Genomic DNA, 17,513 nt, shown 5'->3' with positions numbered 1-17,513 from the left:
TCAACATTGCAATTTTCTCTCGTGAGATTTCACCTCATTCCACTTTTTTAAATTATTTAAAAATGCAATAGCATTTCCAGAATGTGTGGCGGGCCGGTAAACAATTAGCTGCGGGCCGCACTTTGGACACCCCTGACGTACACTTATTCAGCCTGTTGTTGACTACTCTTTATTTATTTTAAATTGCCTTTCAAATGTCTATTCTTGGTGTTGGATTTTATCTAATAAATTTCCCCCTAAAATGCGACTTATACTCCAGTGCGACGTATATATGTTTTTTTCCTTCTTTATTATGCATTTTCGGCACATGCGACTTATACTCCGGAGCGACTTATGCTCCGAAAAATACGGTATACACACACTGAAATCTTTTGACTAGATTTTTTTTCTTTAATAACTAAAATAAGTAGATAGACTGTTGGAAAACCCACTATTTTGCATGTTTTGTTTTTCCTATGCTTCATTGATAGTTTTTAGTCCAAGTATTATATCTGTTTTAATAGCTAAGCTTCTATTGTTTTAAAAGCCGGTGTGTAATGTAGCACTTCAAGATTAAAAAATGATTTAATATGTAAGTTTAATATCTTAGTTGCTCAGAAAGCAATGTGTTTGTACAAGTTTAGATTGGGGTATGTTGTTTCTTAATTGGGAAATATGTTAATGACTCTTGTTTTCATGTTAGCGTTTAAGCTAGTGAGCTGGCATCAACAGGTCTGTGAGTTGATCAAAGTGCAATCCCGTTTTTATGATCATTTTAATTTAAAGCGGTAATCATAAGTCAGGTTTTTACCGCTTTTACCATTAATACCATTTATCGTTACATCCCTAGTCAATATGTATGTTTGCTGCAGTGTTTGTTCTCACCCGTTATGCAGTGCAGCTCGAGGGTCCTTGCTGCTCTTGACTTTGATCATGAGCAGAGAAAAGAGAAGGAAAAACATGGCCATTCCGAAGCAAATGCGGTACACAGCCTTGTAGCCGACCAACACGTCACAGTTCACGTGGCCTTCCACTCCGGGAATGGATGAACCCATTCCTCCCTCACAGAATCCTGGAATCTAAAGGAAGACATGAACGCAACAAATGTCAATGCAGTTGAAATCGGAGTAAAGGAGGAAAAGCTTCCATGTAATGATTCTCTCTTTTAAGGCCAAGTTCACACTGCAGGTCAGCAATATTCCCCCCCAATTTTTCATGTGTCTGAGCAAACACACAAACTCCCTGACCATTGATGATGATGATGATGATGATGATGATGATACTGTGGCCACACCAGTATCACAACTGTCAAAAACCTGAGATCATAACAATTTGAATATGAGTGATTTTGCCAACCTAAAATGAAAATGAGCTGTGTAGTAGTGCAGTTCACACAATGTGCAGGCATTCTTGTTTGTTTTCATGCCTTCTACAAGCATGGGATGCTTGTAGAAGCAGACCCCTCCGGTTCAGCTTACTGAAAAGAGTCAGGGTTTTTTTAGTTCCCAAAAGTAAAGTACCAGTAGAATAAAAAAAACAAGTTGCCTCTATATTGAAGCTATTATCATATATTTCTGATTTATAACACCATTAGACTTCCAAAGTTGGCGAGTAAATAGATATGATCAATATAGTATAAAGCTCAGTTTCCCAAGCCAAATGAACAAGCCAATGACGTGATTCGTGACGTAAAGGTGGGAACCAGATATCCCATCCCCATCAACAACAATGCAAATCATGCAGACTTTGTGAGAGCCAACAACGATTACTATGGGACAAATGATGATCCAGAACCTTATATTTTTTAGGTTGAATATAAGGAGTAAAAGCTACAAGTTTTAGAAGCTCTGCTCAACGAATCCAGCTTTCGTGATATACCAAACATCATGTAGCATTATTGCTTCGTACTGAACAAGAAATACAAACTACGAACAAACAAAAAAGATCACTTACTGCACAATGTCTGCTCTCATCGGGATGACCACTGATAGGATGTTCATATCTTCTCGTTTAGATGACAATTAATCATAATCCACATGGAGGGTTAAAAGGAAAAGTTGCTGCCTGCACATCAGTCTTTGGTGGTTGTGTCTTTGTCTCCATCTCCAAGTATAAATTGAATGTCACAGATGAACAACTTCTAGTTTTATGGCTTAATCCTCCTTTTATTCAAATGAGAGGCATGATATATAATCTAGAATAAACTTCCATCAGTTGTGACGCAATGCAGCACCAGCAGTAGCAGAACGGACAGTTCAATATAGCAGCATACGCTAGTTAGCTGTTATTAATGCACCGCAAAAAAATTGTTTGTCTGCGTTAGCACTTATTATGGCAATAGCGTTAATATTTAGTTAATATTCAGGTCAAGACATGTAAATGTAGTATTTTGGGTGAGTTTTGAATGGTTATTTAAAAGGCTTTGTGGGCGTAATAGAGGAACCCCTATTAACTCGATTGTTAGCTGGCTTTTTTACATTAATTTACGATTTCAAATGCATAGAAAAAAGGAAAACATGTGTCCTTGTCTTACAAAAGGATTGTGAATGATAAACAGCACATCTCTTTCTATTGTTTTGCATATTTCCAGTATGACTCATCTGCTGATATGGTCAGAGTGCAGACAAGTTCCCCCGTGATGTCCTCAAACCTTGAATCTACAGAAATTGCCAAAGACATTCGGAAAATTCTAAATGAAGTTGTGGCATCTTGTGTTGTTTAGACAATATTTTCACATACTTTGCAGATTGGAAATACAATTGGATATGGTTTAATGGATACAACAACACAATTAAACATTAAGTCAGCTTGTTTTTTTCATTATACTGGTACTTTAAGGAGCTTGGGACATCATTTTACCACAAAAGTCATGAACAGTTTTCAGGGTGTGCTAGAAAAGAAGTGTTTGGCAGTTGTCGAACCATCCTGAAGTCCACAAACATGGAAATAAATCTGGAAAGAATGTGTGCCATAATGACAACAACTTTTCAATGTTCACTTTTGTTACCTTCTTCAAGTGTTCCTCCATGCCTGGCATCAGCATGATGCAGGCGATGCCCACTCCCAGCAGCAGGAAAAAGGCGTAAATGAGGCGAGTCACCGTTGAGTTGTTACCACTCGGACAGCAGCGACACAGCAGGCAGGGGGCGCTGCCGCACAAACAAGGAATCTGTGCAAGCCACACCACCTCAATTAGGTTAATATTAACATATTTGAAAATGATAAAGTAGTTACAATATATTATTTATGGTAATATTAGCACAATTATGATGCCATTCATGTTACTATTCACACATTTCAAACTTTACATGTGCGTTTTATTACTATGGTCGGTATTTTTGATGAAAGAAAGAATGTATGTAAATATATCTACAGTATGTTAGTTAACACATTTCAAATACCAAGAAGATGTAATCAATGAGTATGTACTGTATGTATGTATGTTTGTATGTATGTATATGTATCTATCTACAGTATGTTAACACATTTCAAATACCAAGATGTAATTAATGTTTAAATTAGCTCAGAAAAGGTGAAAAAACGAAAGTAAGTCATTCATGTTAATATTAGCACATTTAAAATCAAAGATTGACCAATTATCTGCACTGATATTTGGCATTTTGACATGTATAGGTGTAAGCCTCTTTTTATCAGTATCAGTCTTTTTGTTTTTAACAACTGTAACATGACTACATCAGCAGATACAATACATACAAATATTCTACCAGTATTTAGCATAAAAAAAGTAATTGGTAATGTATAGTTATAAACACTGCTCCTGCACCAGCCCATTTGCCCCTTTATCTTCCTTGTGCAGTGTTGGTTGCTTATACACAGTATATATCTTCTGCTTAGTTTCAAAACTAATTTTTTTCGGGAAATCCAGTTTTTGTCCTTTACCGATTCCATTTTGTATGTCTATTTTTGAAATGCTAATGTTGATACTTATAAAAAGGGTTTGTGAATTCTCCTAATGTTTATGGGGCTAAATTAACCACAACTTTAGCACCGCATAAAACATTGTTGCTATTAGTTTCCTTAAAATGTAAAAAAAATATATACCGTATTTTTCTGAGTATAAGTCGCTCCGGAGTATAAATCGCACCGGCCGAAAATGCATAATAAAGAAGGAAAAAAACATATACAAGTCGCACTGGAGTATAAGTCGCATTTTTTGAGGAAATTTATTTTATAAAACCCAACACCTAGAATAGACATTTGAAAGGCAATTTAAAATAAATAAATAGTGAACAACAGGCTGAATAAGTGTACATTATACGAGGCATAAATAACCAACTGAGAACGTGCCTGGTATGTTAACGTAACATATTATGGTAAGAGTCATTCAAATAACTATAACATATAGAACATGCTATACGTTTACCAAACAATCTGTCACTCCTGATCGCTAAATCCGATGAAATCTTATACGTCTAGTCTCTTACGTGAATGAGCTAAATAATATTATTTGATATTTTACGGTAATGTGTTAATAATTTCACACATAAGTCGATCCTGAGTATAAGTCGCACCCCCGGCCAAACTATGAAAAAAACTGCGACTTATAGTCCGAAAAATACTGTATATATATTTAGAGCCTTGTCCTTTTTTTGGTAGCATATACTATTCATGTTTAAATAACTTCTACCGCAAATGAATATTGACTCCAAATATCGGCTCCAAATATCGGTTATCGGGCTCCTTGACTGATAACATTCAGTATCAGGCCTGAAAAAACATATCGGTCGATCTCTATTTAAAATGCCAAGATTGTATTACTGTTAATGTATATCAGTACATTTTAAATGCTATATAACTTAAGGCAGTCATTCTTAAACTTGGGTACCTGTACCAATAATGGTACGCGGGCACCATCTAGTGCGGGGGTCAGCAACCCGTGGCTCACTAGTGCTACCCTAGTGGCTCCCTGGAACATTTTTAAAAAAGGATTGAAAATGGAAAAAGACGGGGGAAAAATATTTTTTTTGTTTTAGTATGTTTTTTGTTTGAGAACAAAAATGACACAAACCTTCTCAATTGCTAGAAAGCCCACTGTTTAATATATCTATACCTGATGACAGTATTTGGTGAACACCGTTTTTTCCTACTAATTTCGGCGGTTCTTGAACCCACCACCACAGTGTGGACTGTGACGCGACAGTTTACATGAAAAATCTTCCACTCATTCTTTGTCTCATTTTGTCCACCAAATGTTTAATACGGTGCGTGAATGCACAAATGTGCGCTTTGTTGATGTTGACTTGTTGTAATGCTAATCAGGCATATTTGATCAGTGCATGACTGCAAGCTAATACATGCTAATACAAGGTTACCTGTATGTACAAATTGCATCATCATGCCTCATTTGTAGGTATATTTGAGCTCATTTAATATCATTTGCGTTTATCCTCTTTGTATATAATTTAGATGTGCATGTCTCATGACACATTCTGTATGTAATATTGGCTGCATTTCAGATTGTTGTTTGTGTGCCATGTTGTTCCAGACCACAGCAAACATTTCCATGATGTTCCAGACCACAGCAAACATTACCTAGCTTGCCAAAGATTATAATAAATCTATTAAAAGAGACAGCCTGCCATTTCCTTTAACATGGACACACACATCTATCTATGCCTTTGGCCATTAAAAGCCAGTAATTTCCAGGAGTTAGTTATCTCACCTTCTGAGCAGCCTCTGATTTACTAATGGTTTCTAATGTTGTAAAAATGTGTAGAATAACTATTACATTTCAACATTTCTGTCAACGAAGATTTGCTTCAGCCTGTGACACAGTCATTTTGATAATAGGCTATTATAGCGAATATATACACTTACGTCATGTGTTGCCTTCATTATAAGACTTATATGCGGCTTTTCATTTTTTGCGGCTCCAGACAGATTTGTTTTTTATATTTTTGGTCCAATATGGCTCTTTCATTTTGGGTTGCCGACCCCTGCTCTAGTGGTACGCCAAAGAATCATTTAATTACATTGTTTTATTTTCCTATACTCAAACAGTGTTACTGTTCAAACTGTTTCTAATGTAAAAGTGGCCAAACAAATTAATTATACTTGTTAAATAACACCTCTGCCTTGCTTACAATGAATACTTAGGCTATGTCTACACTAAGCCGGATAACCCCTTAAAGTTAAACGAATAATTATTTAGCCTAAGCCCCGTTTCAGCCACACTAAACCAGCGTTTAAGGTTCCCCTCGGATAATTTTTTACACGGGTAAGTGCTCCGTGTATTTCTTGAATCTCCGGCTCTTAACTTTGTATGGACTCATTGATCGTTTACAAACCGAGTTCGGAGAGGAAGTGACACCACACAGGAAGTGAAGTCAGAAAGAACGCGCCACAGCCAGCTTCATAATAAAGCGGTTTCGTAACTCTGAGCTAACCACTGGAAATATGGAGGCGAGTCATCCAGACATGCCCGTGTTTCTCATTCTTCTACATGTACAGACGCTTGTGGAAATCACACATGAATACCTTAAGAGAAAGCGACTGCAGCTATTTCAGATAACACTTCTCAGACGGCAAAAGAACTTTCCAATGTCGAGGTCAGCTGTGATTCTACTTACCGAAAAACTTTGTCCATTTGTCGAAGGAGAATCAACAAGAATGCGGGCTACTGTGGATGTGATAAAAAAGGTAGCGTGTGCTTTGTATTACCTGGGCATCGAGGGAAGACTACGGAAAACATTGAATGCATTTGGACAGGCAAAGCAGACTGTATCAGTTATTGTCCACCATGTATGTCACGGACTCAACGTCTAGGTCCAGAGTATATAAAGTCACCAAAAAACGAATGGACAATGAATGTGAAGGCAAAAGAGTGAGGAGTGTCCTGACCAGATATCTAGATTCCTAGATTGATTGTTGTCAAATGTTCTTTGTCACATTGTGTACTTTCATGTCCAATAAAGATTTGATGAATTTATGATGGCTCATGTGTGATTCACTACACTAGGGCCACACAGCACACTGGATTCCAGTTAATTGAAATACTACAACACTGGATATTGTTCAGATAAGTTCAATTTAATTTAAGAACTTGCACACAAAGCAACACTGGGGGTGACTATGACGTGTGCATTTCAGTACGCGCATGCGTACTAGGTCGCGTTGCGCCGGCTGACGGAGGGGGAGAAGGGATCTTGAACGACCATTGTGTGTGTGTGGACACGGATAAGGTTAGGTGGGCTTTACCCTGGATAACCGTAGCCGGCTTAGTGTAGAAAGGGCCTTAAACTGGGACACCTGTACCACTAATGGTACGCAGGCACCATCTAGTGGTACGCCAAAGACTCATCTAATTACGTGGTTTTGTTTTCCTATATTCAAACATAGTGTTACTGTTGAAACTGTTTGTAATGTTACAGTGGTCATACATATTAATAATACTTGTTAAATAACACATTTGTCTTGCTTATTATTAGAGATGTCCGATAATATCGGCCTGCTGATATTATCGGCCGATAAATGCGTTAAAATGTAATATTGGAAATTATCGGTATGTTTTGTTTTTTTTTCTTTTGTTTTTTTATTAAATCAACATAAAAAACACAAGATACACTTACAATTAGTGCACCAACCCAAACCCCCCCCCCCCCCCCCCCATTTACACTCATTCACACAAAAGGGTTGTTTCTTATTACTATTTCATTATTACTATGCTGGTTCCTACATTATATATCAATATATATCAATACAGTCTGCAAGGGATACAGTCCGTAAGCACACATGATTGTGCGTGCTGCTGGTCCACTAATAGTACAAACCTTTAACAGTTAATTTTACTAATTTTCATTAATTACTAGTTTCTACGTAACTGTTTTTATATTGTTTTACTTTCTTTTGTATTCAAGAAAATGTTTTTAATTTATTTATCTTAATTTATGAATTTTTTTTAAAAAAGTACTTTATCTTCACCATACCTGGTTGTCCAAATTAGGCATAATAATGTGTTAATTCCACGACTGCATATATCGGTTGATGTCGGTATCGGTTGATATCGCAGTGTTTCCCACACATTCATTTATTTGTGGCAGCCCGCCACGAAAGAATTAAGGCCGCCACAAAAATATATATATATATATATATATATATATATATATATATATTTTTGTCCTTTCCAGCTTCTCAGGCAAATCATATAGTTGATGTAGATGCCCATATCGGCTGTTCAGATTTACTTTACAAAAGAGAAGTGTAGGATCAAGATTTATGGAGCTCTTTGTTCAGTGGACCAGATGTTTGATGAAGCTTTGTGTCTATCTACCACCACTACTGTTTTCTGTTTATTTGTTACTGACTGTGGCAGGACACCTCTGCCTCTGTTTCACTTTATGTTATGCTGGTAAATAATATGGTTGTAGTAGTAGGCTAAAGTTAAATTATTTAGTATTCACTAATTAAAGGGGCAGAGCTTTAAGAGACATTTTAGCTTTTATATTTTTATAAGATGTATTTTTTGTAAGAACCACAATTAATAAATATATTTCAGTGAATAACTTATTGTTCAAATCTGTATATAAATATGTACATAAAGTGTTGTAATTATATTGTAAAATGGATGGTTGGATGGATGGATGGATGGACGTTTAAAACAAAACTGTTATTATTAATTAGTAAGTATACATTTTTTTAGCCTTTTTAGAGAAAATCATATCATTGTAGTAAATTATGCAAATTACGATGATGTCATGGTGACCACGCCCTTACCCACGCCCCCACCGCCACAGGTATCTTGGCAGTTCATGGGAAACACTGTATCGGTATCGGTAATTAAAGAGTTGGACAATATCGGAATATCGGCAAAAAGCCATTATCGGACGTCCCTACTTATTATGAATACTTAGGCCTACTACCATACTGTATTTTCAATATGGTGGTTCTTGGAGAGCTAAGCTTTTTAGTGGTACTTGGTGAAAAAAGTTTGACAACCAATGACTATCAATGTAGACAAGGTCACACAGGGTTAATAACATAGGTTGTTTATGTTAATATTAGTACGTTGTTAATGCTAAAGAGGCGAGTAGGTCCTGACTGTTGCAGCTATTTAATTTATGTCGTTGATGTTTAGCATTCAACAAGGAAAACGACCACAATTACAAGATACGATAATGTTTAGCACTAATGTTTGGTCCAAACGGGAAATGACTACGACATAAAATGGGAGTAAATGGACCATAAAGTTAAAACAATTGCATGTTTCAGTTAGGCTAAAGTAATATACATTTAAAAATGGACGACTTAGATAAGATGTTGTTGATCTGCGTCACAGTAACATCACACGGCCTTACGTCTTTGTCGTTATTGCGCAGTCATGGTCGCGCATAACACAATAACAATAACGTTGACAATAATGTCGTCCTTCATAAAAGCAAATGCTACTCACCCAGCTCGCCATGGAGCACAAGCCCAGAACGGCTCCCATGATGGGTGACGCTTGCGATGTTTTGTTGCTTTCTGAGATGTTTTTGTGAGATTCCAAACACAAGATGGAGGATGGATCGAGTCTTGTTTTTCTTCTGTGGTACGACGCAGGGTCTGCCCATGAACTAACCTGCCGTTGTGTTACTGCCCCCCGCAGGACAAAAAAACTACTACACGTGTCGCCATTGACGTTTATATACACAATTAAGGCAATAATATGATCAAGTAAAATGACACCAAAAGAGGGTGATGGAGTCATATTAGAGCTGTTGTGAAAAGTCAAGACTGACTTATTGCAAAGACCATTGCCCCCATGAATTGATTAACGTGGACCCCGACTTAAACAAGTTGAAAAACTTATTCGGGAATCGGGTGTTACCATTTAGTGGACAATTGTACAGAATATGTACTGTACTGTGCAATCTACTAATAAAATTTCCAATCAATCAATAAAAAGCCTTAATGCCCCTCTACCCAATGGGGCCTCCACCCATCAGGGGCCCACGATTTTGACGGCTAAATGCAATGATTCCACTGCTTCGTGTAACGATTGTGTACTCTCCTTTCTTTCTGCTCCAAGCAGGTGCGAACCCAGTTTGTCGGTGTGTAGAGGCGAGCGAGCTGACTATAGAGCAGACCTGGGCAAATTAAGGCCCGTTAAGCTTTTCAACCTGGCCCGACGGACATTCCCAAATAATTATTTTAGATCTTTAAGATGGAAACTGTAGCTGCCATTACGATGTGCAGTGATGTTTTCAAGTGACCGTAAGTCTTGAACTATACAAAGTATTTCAATGGTTGGAATCTGCGCTTTTGCATGATATACTAGTTACTATGGTAATCTAATTAGTTACTATGGTAATCTAAGTCACAGCAGCTCAGACGAGGCACCAAGCAGTGTGGGTTGGGAGCGTTTCCACAGAGTGTTTCCAGAGCGGCAGGCCTGAAATGTGGGTGTCAGGGACAGACGTGGAAGGAGATTTTTACAACAAAGTTCTAAAGCTTAGTGATATATCAGATATTTCAGATACAGTAGTTTTTTTTACCCTTTGCATTCATATTTCGCTGTGTTTGTTGCGATTTGCTTGATTGTAGAATATGTCGACAGAGAGGGGGTGTGATTTTCATATGTTGTCAATATTCAGTGTTTTATCATTCATAGTTAATATTGTAAATCCCACATTCTTTATTTTCATGTACATTCTGGGTGTCTCATTCAGTAAAAAAAATAAAAATTCCATTTTGTTTTTTTAAGGCGGTGTGTCATAATGTTTTTAGCATTCAATCAAGACATTGTGAGGTTTTGTATTAGTGTTCCTAAATAGATATACCGGCCCCCAGACACATTTTTTTCTCTAAATTTGGCCCCCTGAGGCAAAATAATTGCCCAGGCCTGCCATAGAGCTACATTTTGCAAGATACAGAGATACAGTACTGTATATTGCAAATTGGTATGGCATACTCTATCAAGGGCAGCCCGGTGGCACAGGGGTTAGTGCATGTGCCTCACAATACGAAGGTCCTGAGTAGTCCTGAGTTCAATCCTGGGCTCTGGATCTTTCTGTGTGGAGTTTGCATGTTCTCTCCGTGACTGCATGGGTTCCCTCCGGGTACTCCGGCTTCCTCCCACCTCCAAAGACATGCACCTGGGGATAGGTTGATTGGCAACACTAAATTGGCCCTAGTGTGTGAATGTGAGTGAATGTTGTCTGTCTATCTGTGTTGGCCCTGTGATGAGGTGGTGACTTGTCCAGGGTGTACCCCGCCTACCGCCCGAATGCAGCTGAGATAGGCTCCAGCACCCCCCGCGACCCCGAAAAGGGACAAGCGGTAGAAAATGGATGGGATGGATACTCTATCAAGCGGGAAGAAGTAGAATGATCAGGGATCAAGCAAATTTACTGAGTTGTACTGTAACTTGAAAAGAAAGTGTTTAAAATTGTGCTGTTTTGGGAGGGCCAAGCATGGATACATTTGGTTTCAATTCATTTCAATGGGCAGGTCTGATTTGATATACGGGTGTTTTAGTTACTGGCCCGGTTATAAAACCAGTTGCGCTCGTTAGGTGAGGTACAACTGTACCTCCATTCTAAACTGACGACTCCTGGCGGTCTACAGGACTTATCAAGAAACCTTTTGTGGAAGTCTGCAAGGATCTGTACATATTTCCTAGAAGCAGAAAACATCCCAGTTCTTACATGACAAGCATACTCACAGGACACGTCACCCATTGAGCACGTTCAAGATGTTGTGGATCGGCATATACAACAGTGCATTCCAGTTCCTGCCAATATCCAGCAACTTGGCATAGCCATTGAAGAGGAGTGAACCAACATTCTACAGTCCACAATCAACAACCTGATCAACTATACGTGAAGGAGGTGTGTTGCACTGAGTGAGGCAAATGGTGGTCACACCAGATACTAGCTGCTTTTCTATCCTTCCTCCTCATATATTTTTGTTCAGTATACTTGCCGTATATTACCAATTAGAATGCATGCAAAAAGAAAGACATGTGTTCTTGTCTCACGTAGGGATTGTGAATGATAGGCAAGATTCCCCCCCCAAAAGTGCAATTCCCTTATAAGAAGATAATAAATGCTTTCTAAAATGTGAGGGTACTTCTGTGTGATACTGCAGTTTGTAGTATCAATCAATCAATCAATGTTTATTTATATAGCCCTAAATCACAAGTGTCTCAAAGGGCTGTACAAGCCACAACGACATCCTCGGTACAGAGCCCACATACGGGCAAGGAAAAACTCACCCCAGTGGGACGTCGGTGAATGACTATGAGAAACCTTGGAGAGGACCGCATATGTGGGTAACCCCCCCCCCCCCTCTAGGGGAGACCGAAAGCAACGGATGTCGAGTGGGTCTGACATAACATTGTGAAAGTCCAGTCCACAGTGGATCCAACACATCAGCGGGAGTCCAGTCCACAGCGGGGCCAACAGGAAACCATCCCGAGCGGAGACGGGTCAGCAGCGCAGAGATGTCCCACTGTAGTGTGGGATCTTTTAACATTCAACATTTCAACTTTTTGTCCGTCCAGTCGATGCTCACTATTTACTGGGGTTATATTCCAAGACGGCCTGCAAATGGTGAAAAACTGCAAATAATGGACGCACCCAAACTTTTTAAAAACATTTAGAATTCAGTTTGACACATTGGGAAACAATTTCAGACAGGGACTAACAAAAAATACAGGTATCTTCCTGCTGGAAAATGTTGAGTGAATTGACTTGTGAGGCAGCGCCATATGCTGGATATAGAGTTGCAGCAGTTTTCCCCCTGTAGATAGCGCTATCATAATTTTTTTTTTTCAAATATTAAAATAAAACAAAAAAAATCCACTAATATTCTAGGAAGGAATGCCAAAGCCACAAATAGTCCGATGTAGTGTATTTTTTCTTTTCTTTGTAGTATTCTGCTGGGGACTGCAAAATGACTTTGGACATTCATCTCTTATTTCAATAAAAATGCACCTCAACTTCTTTTGTTTGTCCAATTTATTGTATCATTTCCAGGCACAAGGTATCGATTCTGTTTAACTAATTTTCTTACTGTTCTTAACATTTACCACTTTTTTAGTACTTTACTATTAATTACTCTTTAATTTGGATTTTGGAGGAAATTCTAGATGCTGTTTTTACTACCAATATCTAAACCAAACGCAATTTCTTTTTTTTTCTTTTTTTCATGTTTTAGTAGCAACATTTAATATACAAAACCCAAAACCAGTGAAGTTGGCATGTTGTGTAACTCGTAAATAAAAACAGAATACAATGACTTGCAAATCCTTTTCAACTTATATTCAATTGAATAGACTGCAAAGACAAGATATTAAATGTTCGAACTGAGAAACAAAATTTTTTTTGTAAATAATCATTAAATTTGAATTTAATGGCACATTGCAGAAAAGTTGGCACAGGGGCATTTTTACCACTGTGTTGCATGGCCTTTCCTTTTAACAACACTCAGTAAACGTTTGGGAACTGAGGAGACCCATTTTTGAAGCTTTTCAGGTAGAAATCTTTCCCATTCTTGCTTGATGTACAGCTTAAGTTGTTCAACAGTCCGTAGTCTCCGTTGTGGTATTTTAGGCTTCATATTTTCACATTTTCAGGGAGGCAGGTCTGGACTACAGGCAGGCCGCACTCTTTTACTATGAAGCCACGCTGTTGTAACAGTTCGAAGGTTAAGTATCTTGTCTTTGCAGTCTATTCAATTGAATATAGGTTGAAAAGGATTTGCAAATTGTATTCTGTTTTTATTTACGATAACGTGCCAACGTCACTGGTTTTGGGTTTTGTATACAACCAAAATATCAAGTTGAAATGAATGAATGCAATGTCATATACAGCTGAAGACTTCTCCTTCGTAGAAGTAAGTAGTTCATGTCTTCCGTAATTGGTTACTTTTGTATGTAATGTAATATTTCAGCCAGTGACTAAAAAAACACATCAAGGATCCATTTCAATATTTCATATACTAACGAGTTCACGGCCCAAATAGTCTGGAGAGAGATAAAAAGAAATAGAAAATTACTGTAACATATTCAGTGTGGAAAATAAAAAAAATGTCATCCCCTTTGATGTAAGTTAAGTTTACCCTTTACAAAGATAAGAAGAGTACAGGATTTCAATATGTAGTTTTATTTGAACAGACAAAATGCTACAAAAAAACATGAAATAAACATTTGAATTTTTTTTAATCCTTGTTAGAAGTTTCTAGTAGTTGTAGTTGTGTATTGTAGTTTATTGTCCTAGTAATGTATTGTTGTAGTTTCTTGTAGTTGGTCAGCAGTGTTGCACACATGTCAAGAGGGATTTGGGTGAGAAAAACATTACAAAGTAGAATGTTTGCCAGTAATGACGTTGTTGTTGGATTAATATTCAGCATTTCTCTGCAAACATGTCCAGTCCACTTGATGACAAACACTTCCACTTTGCCGATTCGTGACCACACTCTTCTGTGGGTCATTCAGGTGTTGATTGTCAAACTTCAGAATGTACATGTCGTCTTGAGCAGGGGGACCTCGCGGGCTCTGCGGCCTAGCTTCTTGTTAACGCTCTCTTGTGGTCCATTCTAGTCTTGCACAGGTCTACAACCTTGCCCTGAGGACAGCTCTTTGGTCTTGCCGAGAGGTTTGAATGAAGAATGTTTCTGTGTATTTTCTACAGATCATGAGTTGAGAATAGGAGTACTTTCTTAAAGTGACAGGATTTGTTAGTGTGTTTTATAAATATACAGACCCTGTGTGGGGTCAAAACGTTTGCTGGCTGGTAGGGGATCAAGTACAAACCCCAAAACCAGTGAAGTTGGCACGTTGTGTAAATCGTAAATAAAAACAGAATACAATGATTTGCAAATCCCTTTCAACCTATATTCAATTGAATAGACTGCAAAGACAAGATATTTACCGTTCGAACTGGTAAACTTTGTTATTTTTTGCAAATAGCTCATTTGGAATTTGATGCCTGCAACATGTTTAAAAAAAGCTGGCACAAGTGGCAAAAAGGACTGAGAAAGTTGAGGAATGCTCATCAAACAGTTATTTGGAACATCTCACGGGTGAACAGGCTAATTGGGAACAGGTGGGTGCCATGATTGGGTACAAAAGCAGATTCCATGAAATGCTCAGTCATTCACAAACAAGGATGGGGCGAGGGTCACCACTTTGTGAACAAAAGCGTGAGCAAATTGTCCAACAGTTTAAGAACAACATTTCTCAACGAGCTATTGCACGGAATTTTGGGATTTCACCATCTACGGTCCATAAGATCAGCAAAAGGTTCAGAGAATCTGGAGAAATCACTGCACGTAAGCGCAATGCCCGTGACCTTCGATCCCTCAGGCGGTACTGCATCAAAAAGAGACATCAGGGTGTAAAGGATATCACCACATGGGCTCAAGAACGCTTCAGAAAACCACTGTCAGTAACTACATTCCGTCGCTACATCCGTAAGTGCAAGTTAAAACTCTACTATGCAAAGCGAAAGCCATTTATCAACAACACCCAGAAACGTCGCCGGCTTCGCTGAGCCTGAGCTCATCCTAAATGGACTGATGCAAAGTGGAAAAGTGTTCTGTGGTCTGACGAGTCCACATTTGAATTTGTTTTTGGAAACTGTGGACGTTGTGTCCTCCGGACAAAAGAGGAAAGGAACCATCCGGACTGTTATAGGCGCAAAGTTCAAAAGCCAGCATCTGTGATGGTATGGGGGTGTATTAGTGCCCAAGGCATGGGTAACGTAAAGGCACCATTAATGCTGAAAGGTACATACAAGTTTTGGTTGCCATCCAAGCAACGTCTTTTTCATGGACGCCCCTGCTTATTTCAGCAAGACAATGCCAAGCCACATTTTGCACGTATTACAACAGCGTGGCTTTGTAATAAAAGAGTGTGGGTACGAGATTGGCCTGCCTGTAGTCTAGACCTGTCTCCCATTGAAAATGTGTGGCGCATTATGAAGCCTAAAATACGACAACGAAGACCCTGGACTGTTGAACAACTTAAGCTTTACATCAAGCAAGAATGGGTAATAATTCTACCTGAAAAGCTTCAAAAATAGGTCTCCTTAGTTCCCAAATGTTTACTGAGTGTTGTTAAAAGGAAAGGCCGTGTAACACAGTGGCAAAAATGCCCCTGTGCCAAATGTTTTGCAATGTGTTGCTGCCATTAAATTCTAAGTTAATGATTTGCAAAAAAAAAAGTTTTCTCAGTTCGAACATTAAATATCTTGTCTTTGCAGTCTATTCAATTGAATATAAGTTGAAAATAATTTGCAAATCATTGTATTCTGTTTTTATTTACCAACTTCACTGGTTTCGGGTTTTGTACTTATTTGACTCAAACAAATACACATTAAGTTACAAGTTTTATTCAATGTATTTCTTCTGGATTTATTTGACCTTATGTCTCACTCAGTTATAATAAAGCTACAATAAAAAATAGTGGACTGCTTAATATATTTGTAAGGGGTAAACTTAGAAAAACATGGTATAAAAATACTTGTTTTCTCCACTGTATACAATTTTGTATTCATTTACAATCACTAGGGTAGTGGTTAGTCCTGGTTTATAACACTGACTCACTTAATTCTTACAGTAGGAACATTCTCTTGATAACTTGGACACAGAGCTAAATCTTAGGCCACTCAATACCTGGATCCCCCATATAGTCAATGATCACAGGGTTTTCCTGCTCAGCAGACTGGAGGCGGATCTTTATGCAAAACTTTGGATGAAAACAGCACTAGGCTCTCACAGTAAAAAAATAATAAAATAAAAGCATTGCCATTTTAAATGACACGTAAACTTGACTCCTCTCCTGACTCCAGGTCCAGGCTGGTGTAGGTCACGGAGGGTTCCATGACTCTATGACTAGGCTGGGGTGGGTCTCTGGCCGACTGGTTGAATGTGTTCCTGAATTGCTTGTAGACACGAGGGTCCTGGACCATGTAGGGAGATGCGGACGAATAAACCACGAGGCCCAAGATGATGATGAAGAACGATAACAAGTAGAGGCAAGAGAACTGCAAGACACAAGTAAAGCCGATTACAAAAAAAATAACACTTAACCGTGCCACACTGCCAATCATATGCACTCAGTCGGATTCACAAAATACTCTAGTTTCTCCTTTTATCACACGTCCGTGTTGTAATGTCTCTTCTACTTGCCCAGAGAGTGTGGTCATGCCATTGTGATCATTGTTTACATCCCAGGCAGCGTTTGATGTCCTCCACAACTAAATTACAAACGAAACCTTGAGGCTCTCGTGTTAATCTCCTGGGATTTCAACCGCACTACTCACTGGCTGCTTTCCACCACTATGTGAACTGTCCTTGTCGGGCCAGTACATTTCAAATGATCATGGGACCCTGTTACCATAAAGCTTTAGCCTTAAACGATACAGCTAGCGGCGCGTGCCAATGGAAGGGAAACCACTTAAACTGAACATACAGACTGGTCATACGTGCGACTGGTACAGAGTCATTGGGATCGTATTGGATAGAGTCATACGGGTCCTATCAGAGCTTCTTGTCAGTATCTCTTGCCCTTTGGACAGGATCTTTAATAT

The 17,513-nt window shown here is 38.5% G+C and overlaps 2 protein-coding genes across 2 annotated transcripts in view; both read right to left on the bottom strand.

Moving 5' to 3' along the window:
• The window catches only part of LOC133648413 (serine incorporator 1-like), a 29,925-nt gene extending 20,386 nt beyond the window's left edge, over positions 1-9,539 (bottom strand). The window contains exons 1-3 of the mRNA XM_062044475.1: positions 9,389-9,539; positions 2,987-3,148; positions 865-1,058 (exon numbers count right to left, since the gene is read on the bottom strand). Of these exons, the coding sequence (XP_061900459.1) occupies positions 865-1,058; positions 2,987-3,148; positions 9,389-9,427 (395 nt within the window). The 5' untranslated portion in view covers positions 9,428-9,539. The remainder of the gene's footprint in view (positions 1-864; positions 1,059-2,986; positions 3,149-9,388) is intronic.
• A 3,725-nt stretch (positions 9,540-13,264) lies between these two features.
• Positions 13,265-17,513, bottom strand: part of LOC133648412 (solute carrier family 35 member F1-like) — a 56,166-nt gene continuing 51,917 nt past the window's right edge. Inside the window, exon 8 of the mRNA XM_062044474.1 lies at positions 13,265-16,967. Coding sequence (XP_061900458.1) covers positions 16,734-16,967 — 234 coding nt within the window. The 3' untranslated portion in view covers positions 13,265-16,733. The remainder of the gene's footprint in view (positions 16,968-17,513) is intronic.

The sequence above is a fragment of the Entelurus aequoreus genome, linkage group LG04 (assembly GCF_033978785.1).
Source record: "Entelurus aequoreus isolate RoL-2023_Sb linkage group LG04, RoL_Eaeq_v1.1, whole genome shotgun sequence".
NCBI lineage: Eukaryota > Metazoa > Chordata > Actinopteri > Syngnathiformes > Syngnathidae > Entelurus > Entelurus aequoreus.
This window is presented reverse-complemented; position numbering and strand designations above follow the sequence as displayed.